We start from the raw sequence: 17,160 nt of genomic DNA, 5'->3' as shown, positions 1-17,160 counted from the left end.
GTTGTTTATAACAGTGAAACTCACTTGAAGCGACTTACGTCTTCTTCAATAAGGAAGACTGGTAAAAACACATTTTAGGTACATCGTAGCGTATCAAGTATACATGAAATACAATTCTGAAGACAAATACTATAACAACCCGAAAAGATGTTCACGAGCAAGAGTGGCAGAGTTGAGATGAGAACCCAAGCCTCTCACCTCCTCCTCCTATTCCAACATGGTTTCTGCTCTACTGTCCTCAACCCTGCCCTCTGCCACTGTGGAGAAAGAAGACATCTGGTGACAGAGAAGAGGACAAGGAGGTAGTCAGGGGCAGGTGAGGTCACTGCAACTAGAGATGATGGCATCCCCCACGTATTTTAGGCAGGACTAGTACTAGCCAACTCCAGTGACAGCAAGTTTCTTCTGGGAAAGCCCTTTGCCTGTAACAAAGCAATTCTGGGTCTGAGCAAAAGGCCCTGAGTAAAATTTAAAAAAAAAAAAAAAAAAAAAAAGAGTCAGAAGGCCTGGACGGAAGTCCCAGCATCAGCCATTTACCAGCTGAAGATAGTAACAGCTTGAAACCACGTTTTTTTAAAACTCTAAACCACCATACACACTATGTATCAGCTCGACCAGAATAATCCTCTCTAAGAAGCATGTTCCACGGATCGTGGATCTTGTCCACATGTTCGGTGCCCTCTATGATAAAAGAACCTGACGGTACCCTTGCCTTGGGGCAAAAAGTTGGAGAAGAAAGTACGAGTCTAGAGACCTCTTCTTCTATTTTCTATTCCTGCCTCAATCTCTCGTTGAACAGGTGCAAAATAAACACAAAACAGCAATTAACCCCCAACCTCCCCTCTCTGTATGAACTTAGCTATTGGGAGAAAAGAAGAGAAAGCAGGAAGAAAAACCCAAACCTCTCAAATCAATCTTCTTGAACAATAAAACGCATAGAATAGTCTAAGAAAGAATTGGGCTGATTTTTTTTTTTAAGACCAAATATATACCACTAAGCACTAGCACTGAAGAATATTAACGTATTTTAAATTGACATCCTAATTATATTTTTATTGCAAAAGGTAATAATTAGCAAAAATGAAGCCTTCTGCTTGGAATACAGGGTAGTAATGGGAAATTGATGAAGAAAATACAAGTCACTTTCTGTTGATTACGAATGAATGTAATGGAAATAGAACTAATATTAGACTATGTGATTACCCTGCTTGTTTTAGTCCTTTATAACTTCCTCCTTCTAAATTCAAAGATTCTTTCTCTAATTTATGTCAATGCAGAACATTAGCTCTGCTTTATGCCCAGCTTAGATGGAATAGGAGGAGGATTTCCAGAATGTATTAAAATGCTTAAAAAAAAAATTCTACCATTGCCCTATTATTGCAGGATGCTTCATAACCAACGATGGTAGAACGTAACCTGAATTTTGGCCCAATGGAATTTTTTGAAATGGAGACATTTCTTTCTTGTCAGTAGCCTACTGCTTATAGATACTTTTGGGGTCTGGTAAGATGACTTCCAAAGGTGGCTGGCAGCGAGACCTATGGCAAGGGATGATTCAGGCTATGGCAGCCAGACCATCTTTTACTCTTACCTTTGTTAGGATTCCATCTTCTCGGTGATTCTTCTGCAGGACATGTTGAAGAGCTAACTGAATTTTCTGTTGCAGTTTTTCAATCTTTACCTTTTCCTGCAGCCATGAGCGATCTACACATGAAAAATGATACTTCTTAGTATTTCTCCTCCATGGTCTCGGGACACCCCAATTCCTCCTGACTCTTGGACACAACTATACCACAGTGCTGAGTTAGAGAACAACAGGCCAGTTTTACTCCTTGTTCAAAATTTGCTCCTAAAACAATGGAAAACTGATCTATGATAGCTATAAAACTGAGTGGTAAAGCTTTCCATTTTTACTGGTACTTAAATGAAGGGAGAGTCCTCTCCTTCCAAAAGAATAGCCATTTAAATTGAAGGCCATATTCACACAAGGGCAAACGAAACCATCACAGATGCTCAAATCTTTCTAAAAATTTTTTTTAATGTTTACTTATTTTTGAGAGAGAGAGAGAGACACAGCACGAGCAGGGGAGGGGCAGAGAGAGAGGGAGACACAGAGTCCGAAGCAGGCTCCAGGCTCCGGGCCGTCAGCACAGAGCCTGACGTGGGGCTCAAACTCACAGACCATGAGATCATGACCTGAGCCAAGGTCGGACACTCAACTGACAGCCACCCAGGTGCCCCGATGCTCAAATCTTTCTAATAATTACATTTCTGGATAAAATACTCATAGCAATTATGCTTGCCTTTCTGGTAAATAAGAAAACTGCCTTAGAATCCAAGGCAACTAAAATTGTCAAGAGAATTCCAAACAACTGAAGGGTTGTTAATGTGTAGTCTTTAGGTATAAGAATTCCAAACAGAAGATAGTAAATTTGCAAAGCAGATTATCCCCAAGAGGCACTACTAGTTGAAAACACAGATAAATTCAGATCAACTTGTGGGTGACATCCAAAAGAATCTTAAGAAAAAGTAGGATGCTTTAAAAACCATGTTATCTTGAAGATTTGTGTTAAGAAGGGCAGCCCTTCTCTCCCAGAGCATTTCTTGTGTTATCAGGAGGTTAATTCTGGACTGGGTTTTATTCAATTCGCATTAAAAAATTTTTTTTTTAGTTCTTTCTTTAAATTTTATTTTAAAATATTTTTAATTTTTAAAAAATTTATATCCAAGTTAGTTAGCATATAGTACAATAATGATTTCAGGAGTAGAATCCAGTGGTTCATTCCCTACATATAATACCCGGTGCTCATCCCAAGGAGTGTCCTCCTTAATGCCTCTTGCCAATTTAGCCCTTCCCCCTACCCACAACCCCTCCAGCAACCCTATATGCTCTACATTTAAGAGTCTTTTATGTTTTGCCCCCACCCCCCCGGCTTTTTATATTATTTTCGCTTCCATTTAAAAAATTTTTTTAAAGTTTATTTAAATCCAAGTTAGTTAACATACAGTGTAATAATGATTTCAGGTCAATTCTCATTTCTTAAGATTTTCTCAGAATGGCACGAAGTCTTAAACACACATACATGTGCATGTGTGTGGGGGGGGTTGTTATTTGAAAAAAAACTTAAGATTAGATTTAATGAGGGTGGCAACCTTTCTTTGTAGGCACCTCAATATTCTATAGCCATTAAAGGTTATGGACCTTGTAAGAATTCTTTACCTGACATTTCATTGTCATTTGGTTCTTACCTGCTGACATTAGTACAAATGCAGAAAATAATGCAATTTCATCTTCGGTCAGGTGCATAGAACATAAACTCTTTCCAAATTCAAATACAAAGCTAATAAAGTCTTCACAACCTGCCAAAGTTAAAGACAGTTTAGGATTTTGGTTATTATCCTAGGAGAAAAACATAGAGTAAGATGAAGAAGGATGTAGTAGTTCAAGATCCACGGGGACAGTAATAACATTTCTACAGTTTAACCGTTTGAAATCTCCAAAGAAAAATTTGTTTAGCCATCATCCCTATCAACACCATCATCATCATCCAAAATAATGACAGTGGACTTTTGTTGCAAGGTTACTACGTCATTAAGCACCACTCTAAAAGGTATCTTACTGCTTTACAACAGCTCTGTGGGAGAGGTATTATGATTATTATCCCCATGTTAGAGGTGAGGAAACAGACTTAGAAGAATTATGCACTTTAGGTTATACAGGTAGGAAGTAACAGCCTGAAGTTCAAAGTCAGGCGGCCCGACTTCAGAACCCGTGATCTTTTTTTCTTTTAATTTTTTAAAAAGTTTTATTTATTTTTGAGAGAGAGTGAAAGAGAGACGGACTGCAAGCAGGAAGAGGGGCAGAGAGAGAGGGAGACACAGAATCTGAAGCAGGCTCCAGGCTCTGAGCTGTCAGAACAGAGTCCAATGTAGGGCTCGAACCCATGAACAGTGAGGTCATGACCTGAGCTGAAGTCAGACACTTAAGTGACTGAGCCACCCAGGCACCCCCAGAACCCACTATCTTAACCAGTAGACTCGAATGGGCACAATCTAACTGAAACATTACATTCACTGACTTTTTGTTTTCTACTGTATTTGATCTAAAGCACCCTTAAAAATGGTAACAAATGACATATTATGGTGGTAAAAATCATTAGAGCTATTATAGAATTGAAAACATAAAATGTGAAAGTCCCATAAAATAATAACCCATCCTCAAAAGATTGGTTAAGTTTGGTGTGTACTCTTTCAGTTTTGCATATTATGTATACATATTTAAATGGCAATGGGCCTGGGGCGCCTGGGTGGCGCAGTCGGTTAAGCGTCCGACTTCAGCCAGGTCACGATCTCGCGGTCAGTGAGTTCGAGCCCCGCGTCGGGCTCTGGGCTGATGGCTCGGAGCCTGGAGCCTGTTTCCGATTCTGTGTCTCCCTCTCTCTCTGACCCTCCCCCGTTCATGCTCTGTCTCTCTCTATCCCAAAAATAAATTTAAAAAGGTTGAAAAAAAAATAAAAAAAAAAAAAAATAAAAAAAAAAAAATAAATGGCAATGGGCCTTATAAAGTACATAGACCTTCTATCATTTAATTGTTTTTAAAATCATTTAACAGCATTATCTTGGATAGCGTTTCATTCTTAATGATTACATCCCACTTTAAATTATAGAAATCTAAACTAATTAATTTTTATAGTACATGTCACAGTTTCACCTAGCAATACTTTGTTTCTATGATATCTGCATTTCATTCTTATTAATCGTTGTTATTGGAGAAGTACGGAAAGGGCAGACATTTAGCTATTTGCTTGATTTTATGTATCAAATCACATCCTCTCATTTACGTGAAAAATGTATCCTTTGAAAATCTGGTTCTTAAAATCCAGAAGGGAACTGGAAAGTTAGACAATATAAATTTCTTCGATTTCCACCTGGATGAAATGAAACGCTAACCCTTTAAATGTAAGACAGACATGTGTGCATTTTCTGCAGTGACTATAAAGTAACAGAAGTATAAAATCCTTTCATTTTTGTTTCCAAATAACAGCCTCCATTCCATGCAAAAGCTCTTTGGCGGGGTTCCCACATTTTCCTACGGCCCCGGTTTAAAGACAGAGCAGCCAGGTTTCCTTACCCAAGGATTTGAAGACATCGGGGCTAGCATATTTCCCATCAAAGTACACGGTGTTGTTCTGAGAGTCGAAGGCACGGCACATTCTGATAAACACCACCTCTAGAGAACCTAAGCGAAGGCAGAAATGGTGTCGATTATTCTATCGTGGTGAAGACTCATCTAGCTTGAAGGCACGAACGTAGAGCCCCCTTTGCGATTCAGTGCAGCAGGGGCAGTATTTGGCAAACGGCTCCCTGTCACATCAGCTGTCTGTTTAAAGGGGCAAAGTTCACGAGTGGAATTAAAGATGTGTGCTGAAGCTAATGAAGGCCTGTATTCCTGAAGACAGATGGAGTTACAAATTACTTCTCTGGCATTCTTCTGTCTTGCAATACAGAGTCTCAGAGTTGTCAGGAAAACGTACTGATTCTTATTTATTAAAACAAACCAAAAAACCAGGGGCGTACCTCTGAGTGCCATAAATAACCTTCCTAACAACTTACTGTTCGCTCCCGAGAGTCTGGAGTGGGAGAAACGAAACACACAGGTGATGGTAAGATGGGGGAACGCAGATGTCCTTCAAATTAATTGTTTCATTCAGAGGAGAAGCAAAATGGAGGCAGTGTTTCCCGCAGAGAGCTCAAAACCCTTTAACAAGGACTCAGTTTCTGCTAAGAGAAGCCCGAGCTATTATCGTTGGAGGAAAACTGTTCCCGACACCTTCCTTACCAAGCATTTCTTTAATAAGCGGGTGAAAGCAGGTTAGGAGGAGATCTCAAAATTCACTTGCAGAAAGCACATACCTGCTTTGAGAAGCACAATTTGATCATTTTGACACAGTTCCATAAATCCATCAATGCGTTTGGCAAACTCCACCACATACTGTATAGCCTCCGTGATTTTGATGGCACACAATTGCCACATCACCTCCCGCTGCTGTTGAGAAGCGAAGCACATTGACATACACGGTCACCCACATCCTTGACACACTCACTTTAACTGTTCGTATTTTGTAAAATCCTTCTTTGGAAACGGATTAAAAAAAGCTAGAGGGGGGCGCCTGGGTGGCTCAGTTGGTTAAGCGTCCTACTTGGGCTCAGGTCATGATCTCGCGGTCTGTGAGTTCAAGCCCCGCGTCGGGCTCTGTGCTGACAGCTCAGAGCCTGGAGCCTGTTTCGGATTCTGTGTCTCCCTCTCTCTGACCCTCCCCAGTTCATGCTCTGTCTCTCTCTGTCTCAAAAATAAATAAACGTTAAAAAAAAAATTAAAAAAAAAAAGGGAAAAACATAAAAAATATTGACAAAGACATAAAGAAAAAGGAACCCTTGTGCACTGTTGATGGGAATGCAAACTGGTATAGCCACTCTGGAAAACAGTATGGAGGTGCCTCAAAAAGTAAAAATAGAACTACCCTGGGGCTCCTGGATGGCTCAGTCGGTTGAGCGTCCGACTTCAGCCCAGGTCATGATCTCACGGTCCGTGAGTTCGAGTCCCGCGTCGGGCTCTGTGCTGATGGCTCAGAGCCTGGAGCCTGTTTCGGATTCTGTGTCTCCCTCTCTCTGACCCTCCCCAGTTCATGCTCTGTCTCTCTCTGTCTCAAAAATAAATAAACGTTTGGGGCGCCTGGGTGGCGCAGTCGGTTAAGCGTCCGACTTCAGCCCAGGTCATGATCTCACGGTCCGTGAGTTCGAGTCCCGCGTCGGGCTCTGTGCTGACGGCTCAGAGCCTGGAGCCTGTTTCGGATTCTGTGTCTCCCTCTCTCTGACCCTCCCCAGTTCATGCTCTGTCTCTCTCTGTCTCAAAAATAAATAAACGTTAAAAAAAAAATTTAAAAAAAAAAGCTAGAGGATTAAAAATGAACATCTGGGTTCTAACGACTGCTTCCAAGCCCCTCTCGTCTCCTCCAGTTCCTCTTTTACCATCTTGGTGGCAAAGGGACGGGAGGAAGGTGTTATGAGCAGGTGAAAACACGAGGCAGAAAAGCAACACATGCCACTGCTTTACCCTTGGGCCTCGGAGAGAAGCAAAGTAGGATCTTCTTTTATTATTATTTTGTAAGTTTATTTATTTATTTTGAGAGAGACAGAGCACAAGCAGGGGAGGGGGCAGAGAAAGGGAGACAGCATCCCAAGCAGGCTCTGCACCATCAGTGCAGAGCCCAATGCAGGGCTTGAACTCACAAACCGTGAGATCATGACCTGAGCCGAAATCAAGAGACAGACACTTAACCGACTGAGCCACCCAGGTGCCCCAGTAGGATCTTCTTCTGAGCAATCATTTTACCTTGGGGAAGTTAACACCACTTTACTGGGGGAAGGGAAGGAAAAGGGGAGTCAATTACATTTACTGTGCACCTGCTTTGAGCTAGATGCTTTATGGCACCTTTGTCTTGTTTCATTTCCCCACGAACATTTTTCCGTTTCCCATAAATGGACACGAATGCTCACAGAGGTTTCACAGCTGGAGGTGTTGGAGCTGGGATTCAAATCCCAGCATCTCTGACTCTGAATCCCATTTCATAAGCCTTGCTGTTTCTTACTGCTTTCTGGTTTCCCTTTGTAACACTGGTTGGCTGCTATCTCAAAGGCAAACAAACTGATGTGTTGCCGTTCTTCAACCTTTCCTGTTTACCTGCTTTTACATACCCACTCTTTAGTTACAGGGTATCTATACCCTGGATCTGTTACACTGCTCATGTGTTCCCCCCACCTTAGTTTAAGACTGTTTCCACCAATATGATGGGGGTGAAGGAAACACTGCATTAGAAGCCAGGAGTCACGGTCTAGTCCTGATATTCTCAATCCCCCACCATATGCCAAGGGTTGTTAGTTTCCTCATTTGTAAAATGCAGGGGAGGATTAGCCTGGATAATCTCTATCATCATTCCTAGCCCTACCTTTCTATAATTATTAGGAAAAACCACAGCATTTCCCTTTCCCACGCCAGAGTGGATAACTGAAACTTCCCTTTCTCCAGCCCTGCCCTTCCATTCTGGGGGCTTGCTGATCAGAGTGTGTAAAGAAAAAGGCTAGAAGCAGTGCTGTCAGCCTCACGTTGCTAGGTTCACTGGAGTTATGGCAATAGCTTCCAAACCTTGTTTTGTACACACTCTCTAGTGCTCTGGAAACACGAAGCTGAGATTATTTTCTATCAGCTTCCAGAGCTTGAAATCTTCCACTGTGATATCAGGACAAATCTCAATTCATTTGGGCTTTTGGACACTGCTTCCTCCAGCTCCCATGGACATATGATAGGAGATATGTGTCAAGTCATAGCACAACAAAATCGGTTTGTTATTGCAGAAATTTCACACACTGGCATCTCAGTAAGACAAAGCCCCAAGTAGATCATCATCTCTAGGAGAAAGATTAAAAAAAATTTTTTTAAATGTTTATTTATTTTTGAGAGTGAGAGAGAGACAGAGTGTGAGAGAGGGAGGGGCGGGGAGAGAGGGAGACACAGAATCCAAAGCTGAGCTGGCAGCAGAGAGCCTGACGTAGGGCTCGAACTCAGGGATGGTGAGATCATGACCTAAGCCGAAGTCGGATGCTTAACCGACTGAGACACCCAGGTGCCCCTCTAGGAGACAGATTTTTAAACAGACATCTGATATCTGATGAAATACATTCATTGTCTAGTCTGTTTGTGTTCTTGATCAGATCTCCAGCATAAACACCCTTCCCACCGTTGCCTCAATCCTGGGTAAAATTCTTCAGAGTATACCTTGTTTTGGTAGCTCTCTATCTCCTCCTGCAGAAAAGTCTGCCACGTTATCTGCTGGAGCTCTTCTCTCAAGTATTGGCAAGTTTCCAGATGTGATTTAGATATATTCTGTGCAAGGTGTTCTAAGGAGAAAACAGATCACAAACATGAAAAGCCAAGTTCTTCTTTGGATAAGCAGGGTTTTCTGTACTTATGTGGTTTAAAAAGTAATACGTACAAAGCAACATGTTGAACCAGTTTTCATTATCTTTACATATTTAAATGAGCAATGTGGAACTATTCTGTATTTTCGAACATGAAGATGAAGGACAGGCAAAGCCAATATTTAGCAATAAGTCTTGGGGACTTCAAAGACCCTCCCGACCTTGACCTTCTTCTGTGGCCTTACACTGTTTGGGAGTGAACAGTTATTGACCCGGACAAGAGTAGGAAATGACTGACACAGCCTCTTCTTGGCATTTTTATGAAGACACATCTGCTGTATACGTTGACCTCGGGAGGATTTCTCTTGAAAAATTGGGAAATGGGATGTTTGTGTGAAAACAACGATTTCTTTCTTTTAGTTTTCCAGCAACTAGCACAACAAGCATTACCGAGGGCCACTATGCCGTTACACATAACGTGGTGGTTAAGAGATGGACTCTGGCACCAGACTGCCTGCGTTTGAAACTCAGCTCTTGCATTCACTAGCTGTATGACCTTGGGTAAGTTACTCAATGTCTTTGTGCTTCGGTCTTCTCATTTGCAAAAACAGTACCCATTTCAAAGAGCTTGTAAGAATTAAATGAGTTGAGCACTTAAAACAGAGAGGGTCACCTACTATGGCGCTACATAAACATTTGTTCTTATTATACTGGAATATAGGCAGTCTGAAGATATTAAAAGAAATATATGCCTAAGAAATTTCTCTAGGAACTTATAATCTGGTGAACATGTATGTACACGCTAAAAGGACAAGTCAAGACATTAGGCAATTCAGCATCAAGTTGAATTATATCAGAAGAGACAAAAAGATCACAAGCACTGTCATGGACGGGAAACATGAGGGGAATTAGAGAATGGTTCTTGGCAGGAGAGGAGCATGTGACGTGGACCCTGAAGGATGAGGAGGGAGGATTTGGCAGGCAGAGGTCAGTGGTGCGAAGAGGTGGGCCGGTTTCGCATTCAAGGCAATGACAGATGAAGGAACAAATGATGGCATGTGCAGGGGACAGGCAGATGGGCTAAAGTGATAGTATCAAAACAGAAACACGAGTATGTATGAGTCCAAATTCTGGAGAAGCTTGAATATTAGGAATGTGGGGTTGGACCTGCTTCACAAAAGGAGTCTGCAGAATTCTCAAGGTGGAGCAGACACACTGAGCACTGTATCTGGGGAAACAGAACAAGCAGTTTTGTGACTGGTGGATTGGAGCACAGGCTGGAGGCCGGGGCGTCATCAGAAGGCTGCTGCAGTCCACAGTGAGGGACTAAGAGTGTGCAGTAGGTTGGTAATAAATGTTATGGAAGAGAAGGACGATGCAAGTATTTTAAAAGAACAGACAAGATTCCATGAATATGAAACCATACCCAAAAGCGATCCCCTTCCACGGTCTTGATTATGTAACAGGAAAGCCCTTTAAAAAAATGGTGCTGAGTGAAACCTTGGCAATCCCAGTAAGAGTGTCTGTTTGGAAATTTGTTACTGCTTTCATTAGACAGAATCAGACTTGTTTGTATGAAAACAGAGTGGGTTCACCTAAGTGAAGCTTGAAACCAGAATCTCCTTAGAGACTGAAACACAATAAATCTTAACAGTTGTATTTGGCAACACACAGACACAAACACAACATAAATGAATATCATGAAAACAAAACAAACAAAGAAAAAAACTGAAGTGAAGAGACAGAGAGACACTGACCAGAAGAGGGAGAAGCCGATAAATGATGTGTCATAGAATCAGTGAAGCTTATGGAGAGAAGAGGGGAGTAAAGACAAAAACAATGAGGAGCCAGAAACAAGAAAATAATTGTGCAAATAGTCCAATGATTTTTGCAGATATGAAAAAAAATAAAGTGTTTGCAGGGAATCCAGAAGACCCTATGAGGTAAATAATGGGAAGAGACTCATAGTATTCCCTTCCAGATCATGCTTCTTTTCCAGTTAATATGGTCAGCATCTTGTTTCACTTCATCCCCAAAATTGTTCCCACCCCTCCCTGCCTATCTGAGCTGACAAGGAATGGCGTAATGTACACATCGAGCCAGTAGAGGGCAGTGCCTGCATTCTCACCAACTGCCTTTGCTTACAATTCACAGTTGATTTGGCAAGTGTAAGATTTCAGACACTACTATTTTTAAATCTCCATTTCAGCAAAGGACAATATGGTCAGACTGAGTAAAAGTTAAGTTGGTGTGGTCTCTTAGAGAAACACTCTGGAAGGGTTAGGAGACCTGGTTTCTGGTGTGAGTTCAGCAGACAACCCACTTCGTGATGGGCAAATCTGTTCACCTTCTCAACCACAATGGTTTCCTCAACACAGCTAAGGTCTAGGTACTTCAGACAGAAAATCCTGACTTCTCAGTCACAGATTTTCATAGCGGGAAGGAATTCTAGACATTGCCTGGTCCGCCTTCTCCTCAGTTTATAGATAATGACACCATTAGTAAGGATAAGAGTTAATGTTTATATAGCTCTATGTGCTAGACCCATATATATATAGACACATATATTCTGAATATACACATTTTCTTAATCTTCATCACAACCCTAGGAAGCAGGTGCTAGTATTATTGCCCTCTTACTGACGATGAAATCAAAAGTGAAGTGGCTTTTCCAAGGCATCACAGCTGGCAAGTGACGAGCGATTCAAACACACACAATCTGGCACCAGAGTCTGTGCTCTTAATCTTTCTATTCTGCAGGCAGGGAAACTGCAGCTTGCAGAGGTTATAGGACTTAAAATGGGTTGTACAACCTATAGCAAAGCTAGGACCATAAACCAAATGAGCTGACTGTTTGACTAGGGCTTTTGTCCAATAATTAGTTGTCTCTTCCACATAAGGCTTTAGTTATCAATTATAGTGACACGTGCAGCCAGCTTTTTTTTTTTTTTTAATGAACGTAGGTTGTTTATCTGCAATGTATAATTCAGGTACTAACTGTACATCAAGGGCGAAATTTCCTAGCCAGGAATGCAGATGTATTTCCACTGAAAGTCATGGATTGTAGATACTATTGTTGAAAGATAGAACTGAGGTTAAGATATGTCAATTTACAATTTATTCTCCAACTGTAGAGTTGGTTTCGTCTGTTTAAAATCTGATGACAAAATTTCGCCTACAATGAAGTCAGGAATGTTAGTTAAGATAGTAAGACAGGAATCACTATATTGTACAGCTGAAACAAATATAACGTTGTATGTTAACTATACTGGAATGAAAAAAAAAGACAGCAGGACTTAAGGCCCCAGAGGAATTATCAGGGAACCCCAGGTAGCTATGAAGAAGGAGCTGCAAAGTCTTTGGCCACTTCTATGCTACCCTTAGCTCCTCAAACAATTTTGTACATGTAAATGGGGAAGAAAATTATAACCCAATTATATTCTTTTCAGACAAATTCTTGTTTAGTTTTAGGTTTGGGACTAACCCTAGTGATAAGCTAATTTGAGTCATTCTGGAAAGGGCCACAGTACATGTGAAAAAGCCCTAATTTAGGAGAGCATGGAGAACATAAGAGGCTACAGGGCTCCCAGACGGCAGAGGGAGGTGACAACTGTGGAAGAGGACATGGACGTGTGGGGTCAGGGAGAAATGGCTTGGCCATTTGTGGTCCCACTTAGGTATTAGCGCACATTTAGCCCCAGGGCCATATTTAAGGGCAATGCTTTGGCTAAGCCCTATGGATTTATTCCAGAGTTGACTATTTGACAAGCAAACAGGCCAGATTCAAATGTATTTATGATAAGGTGGGAGCACACGGAAAGTGAGCCAGGTCAGTTTTCATGATATCATGTCAGCTTTCAATCAAATGCGTATTCATTTCTGAAAATTTCACTTTCATTACAGTCCTGCTTAAGTCTCGGCCAGCCAAGATTTCACGACAAAAACGGAAGGTTTTTGTTCTAGTTCAAGAAAAAAATATCAAACCTACCTCTGCTCAGCTTGGCTTCTAGTTCAGAGGTTCCTCTGTTAATCAAAAGAGCTGTGATACACCTTTAATGCTGTTCAGTGGTTAAAGACCGAGCTTAAAATGTCCCTGCTCTTGAGGATTTAAATTTAGACCCATAAAGAGGTGCTTGTGTAAAAACCGTAAAGAACATTCAATTTGTTCTATTTGGAGAAAGATTTTACTGGAAATATAAATTTCACTTAAAATGTTTTATGGGGTACAGAGGTGGAGAAACCATCTAAAGAACACAACCGTTATTTCTGTGAACTAAGAATGTCTGTGCTCAAGTCAGAACCTGCTGGTTCTTTTCCATCTGAAGTCCCCATTCTCTCCTCGTGTTAACTTAGTCACCTCCACAGCAACTAATTGAAATATCCCAAAGGACTGCAACCTTGTGTGAGGAATCGCAGGGAGGAGCACATCAAATTCTAGAACTGCAAAGTTTCTAATCAAAGTTTCTCTAATAACAGTGTTGTACCTAAAAATCGATCACATATTATAACGAGGGTTGTTAACACAACTTCCTTGAAATGGCAAGTCTTCCACTGTCTGTGTTATCAATATGGCTAGGTCACATTTCCCAAAAAGCAACAACGTCTCACAGGAATTAGGAAACGACAAATTTTGTTTTGTTTTGCATGGTGAGTCTTCTTCTATGAAATATACCAGTATTGTCACCAATATCATCACCAAACCATTTTGGCAGATAAAGACGCCAATTTCCCTTTAACATTTATGGAATACACCAGGGTTGCAAAACCTAGATGCCAACAGGAGCTGGGCAGTGATATAAAATGGGAAAACACGCAATGGTGTTAGGGCCTATCTGGGGCCAGCTGCTTATTGTCATTCAGCGATACTGGTCCAGTATAATCAGATCATTTTTTTCCTCTCACAAGAAGCTGAAAATGTGAACTTCTAGGCAGAATTGTCTAGGTTTAAAATTTAAGCAACCGATTCACAAATCTTACAACTCTGCATGCGTATGGACCGGGTTCAGGGTCAAAAAAACATGCGTATGGACCAGGTTCAGGGTGTGGGCTGCCATTTTTATGACTCCAGGTATAAAGAAATACCTGGAATAGAACTAAAGAAAATAATGAACAAAATTAATGGGGCTGTTTCCTGAGTTTATAGCCTCTGTGAAATTTAAAGACCGCTTTAAATCTCTGAACCGAGATGCTGTTCCCTCTCTGATACTGACAGGTCAGTGCGTTTCTTTGATATGTGATGGGAAATAGGGCATAGTCAAAAGCAAAGGGGCAGCGTGAAAATCTGAAGTGGCCCATATGGTAAAGGCGAATTTCTCTTTTAGTGCCATTTAAGTACCATAACTTATTATGGGAAAGTCCAACATATCCCATTTATCTGGAAGGGAATGAATAATGCATCACAACGGAAACACGGAGGCCATTACCTAGTTCCGCCATGGACACAGTTGGGGAAGTCTCTCCATTGGTGAAAGAACAGTAGGGAAAGAAGCCTGATGCTGGTGTGTAGTCACATATTGGTTCTGGCTTGATTCCGTTGATATCAAGACCTGACTGGTCTGGGGAAGGCTGTATGTCCAGGTAGAAGCTGCTGACAGCAGAGTCTGCCTTGCTCCCCTCAGGGGTGTGCCCGTCAATGTAGTTGCTGAGGTCCTCGTGAAGCTCTGTCAGCCCGTTGGCCGAGATGTTGTAGGTTGGAGTCAGCGGCTCAGCCTCTCCAGGCTGCTGTTGGTGGTCTCGCTGCTGCTGCTGCATCCGGTGTTTCTGCACTTCTGCGTACAAGCTGTCTCTCTGCTTTTTGGACATTCGGCCAAATTTTACAGCTGGAAGAAAAAAGCCAAACCGCACCATATACAGTATGTTCTTCTTTATTATTCTCTCCAGCATGCTTCAGGGGTTCCTTTTAAGTCTCAGACAATCTCAATCAAAAACCACATAACCACAGAATGAGGACATGATCCAGGGGTGAAAGCAGTCCCACCCCACACAAGCTTGCCGGCTCCACATCCCAGAGGAGCAAAGTTTCAGAAACAGACCTAGGACTGGCGGAAGGGCAATGACCACGTATGTTTTCCTGCTGTCACATAACCCTACGCCCAGTGGGAATCACTGACAGGTGACTTAATGGGCTTGTTCATTCTCCACCCATGCAGCCTGCCTAGACCACCTCTTTCTCTTCCCAGGGTTCAGACCAGTGTACAGGGATGCAGACTCATAGAGGTTCAACGAGGCACAAGCAGCCAAACTTCAACTTTCATTCATTTCACGCATTCATTTGCTCCTTCCCAATCCAATGGCCCGACACTGGGGCTTTGCTGAGAGACCTAAACAGACTGGATGAGGCCTTTGCAATTCCCTGAATTATATCTCTGAGTCTATGTGACCTAAGAAGCCCCCCGCATCCTTCTGGGTCATGGTGACCCTTGTGAAACCCTTGGGCCCATCTTTAAGTGACTTTCTGCTGTTTAGCCTCCAGTAGAAAGAGTACTGGAATTTTGGGAAGGCCAAACAATGCGTAAGATCCCTGTTGGGAAAATTTGTGCTTGCAAATTTCTCCTTGCCATGTGTCCCCATATTTAAAAAAAGTTTTTATGTTCATTTATTTTTGAGAGACAGAGAGACAGAGTCAGAGTGTGAGCAGGGGAGGGGCAGAAAGAGAGGGAGACACAGAATCTGAAGCAGACTCCAGGCTCCAAGCTGCCAGCACAGAGCCCGAAGTGGGGCTCAAACTTGTGAACTCTGAGATCGTGAGACCAAGTGAGCCACCTAGGCACCAATGTGTCCCCATATTTAAAGTAGAACAATGTGTGTAGTAACTATCCAGTTCATTCAGAATCCCAAATGATCTCTCTTAAAACACCAGATAATTGATAAAAGGAACCCTACGATTTCCTGGTCTGAACTCTCCCAGTAACCCATTTATTTGTCAGCCTGATTCTTTTTTTTTTTTTTTTAAATATAATTTATTGTCAACTTGGCTAACATACAGTGTATACACTGTGCCCTTGGTTTTGGCAGTAGATTCCCATGATTCACTGCTTACACACAACACCTCGTACTCATCCCAACACGTGCCCTCCTCAAGGCCCATCATCTATTTTCCACTCCCCTCTCGTCTTTCCCCCCATTGACCCTCAGTTTGTTCTCTGTATTTAAGAGTCTCTAATGGTTTGCCCCCCTCTCTGTTTGAAACTATCTTTTTCCCTTTCCATTCCCCCATGGTCTTCTGTTAAGTTTCTCAAATTCCACATATGAGTGGAAACATATGATATTTGTCTTTTCTATGACGAACTTATTTCACTTAGCATCATACCCTCCAGTTCCATCCACGTTGCTCCACATGGCAGGATTTTATTCTTTCTCATTGCCAAGTAGTATTCCATTGTGTATATAAACCACATCTTCTTTATCCATTGTCAGTCTGATTCTGTGTATGCAGATAAATCCTCTGCTGGAGGGACTAAGATCTACTAATTGATTATGGTTACATTAATACCCGATTAGGTGGATGAATGCACCCATTTGACTATCATTATAATACTAGGAGTTTCGGGGCAGGAGACAAAATAGATGGAAGTGAAATTGGGATCCAGGGCCACCACCCAGACCAGCTGGGAGATTCATTTTCTGCCAAGGAAGACATGTTGTTCCTTTTCACATAGGAAACAAGGGAGTGGGATCCCGGTCAATTTCCAGTTTCCACGACTCAGGTAACAAACTTGGGTGGGGCTGGTTAGGCAGCGATCAAGCTGTTCTGAGCTCTAGGTTTCAGGCCTGTCATTGTATAAGCCCCAACATAATAGAATACCCAGTGGGACGGATAACCACAGGTACGCACACAACCTGTGACCTTAGCCAACAAGTTCACAAGAGAAATGCCTAACTTTGTCGGTTTAGTGCCATTGGAAGATGAGATCGGCAGAGCTGCCAATCACAGGAATTTCTGAGAATATAAATTTTGTGACTTGCATCTTTTCATGCCCCAAACTTTCTATTTTTTGTTCCCACACATTTTTGTTCCTACACAGGTGCCATCCTGTGCACCACTACTGAAGGACATCACAACTTGTGCCTGGGCAGGCCTATGGGCCCCAAGAACATCTAATTAGGGGGAAAGATAGGCTTTCAGAATGCCTGCCCAGCGTTCTGAAATATTTTCCACACGCTGAAATTCCACTGAAAGAGATG

The 17,160-nt window shown here is 42.0% G+C and overlaps 1 protein-coding gene across 4 annotated transcripts in view; it reads right to left on the bottom strand.

The window, feature by feature from the left end:
- Positions 1-17,160, bottom strand: part of RORA (RAR related orphan receptor A) — a 722,505-nt gene that overhangs the window by 9,588 nt on the left and 695,757 nt on the right. For all 4 annotated transcript variants that reach the window (XM_058740658.1, XM_058740659.1, XM_058740661.1 and 1 more), the window contains 6 exons: positions 14,400-14,795; positions 8,834-8,955; positions 5,914-6,046; positions 5,132-5,239; positions 3,250-3,360; positions 1,592-1,704 (listed from right to left, as the gene is read on the bottom strand). In XM_058740658.1, the coding sequence (XP_058596641.1) occupies positions 1,592-1,704; positions 3,250-3,360; positions 5,132-5,239; positions 5,914-6,046; positions 8,834-8,955; positions 14,400-14,795 (983 nt within the window). The remainder of the gene's footprint in view (positions 1-1,591; positions 1,705-3,249; positions 3,361-5,131; positions 5,240-5,913; positions 6,047-8,833; positions 8,956-14,399; positions 14,796-17,160) is intronic.

This window comes from Neofelis nebulosa, chromosome 7 (assembly GCF_028018385.1).
Source record: "Neofelis nebulosa isolate mNeoNeb1 chromosome 7, mNeoNeb1.pri, whole genome shotgun sequence".
Lineage (NCBI taxonomy): Eukaryota > Metazoa > Chordata > Mammalia > Carnivora > Felidae > Neofelis > Neofelis nebulosa.
The sequence above is the reverse complement of the archived record's forward strand: the minus strand, read 5'-3'. Positions and strand labels throughout refer to the sequence as shown.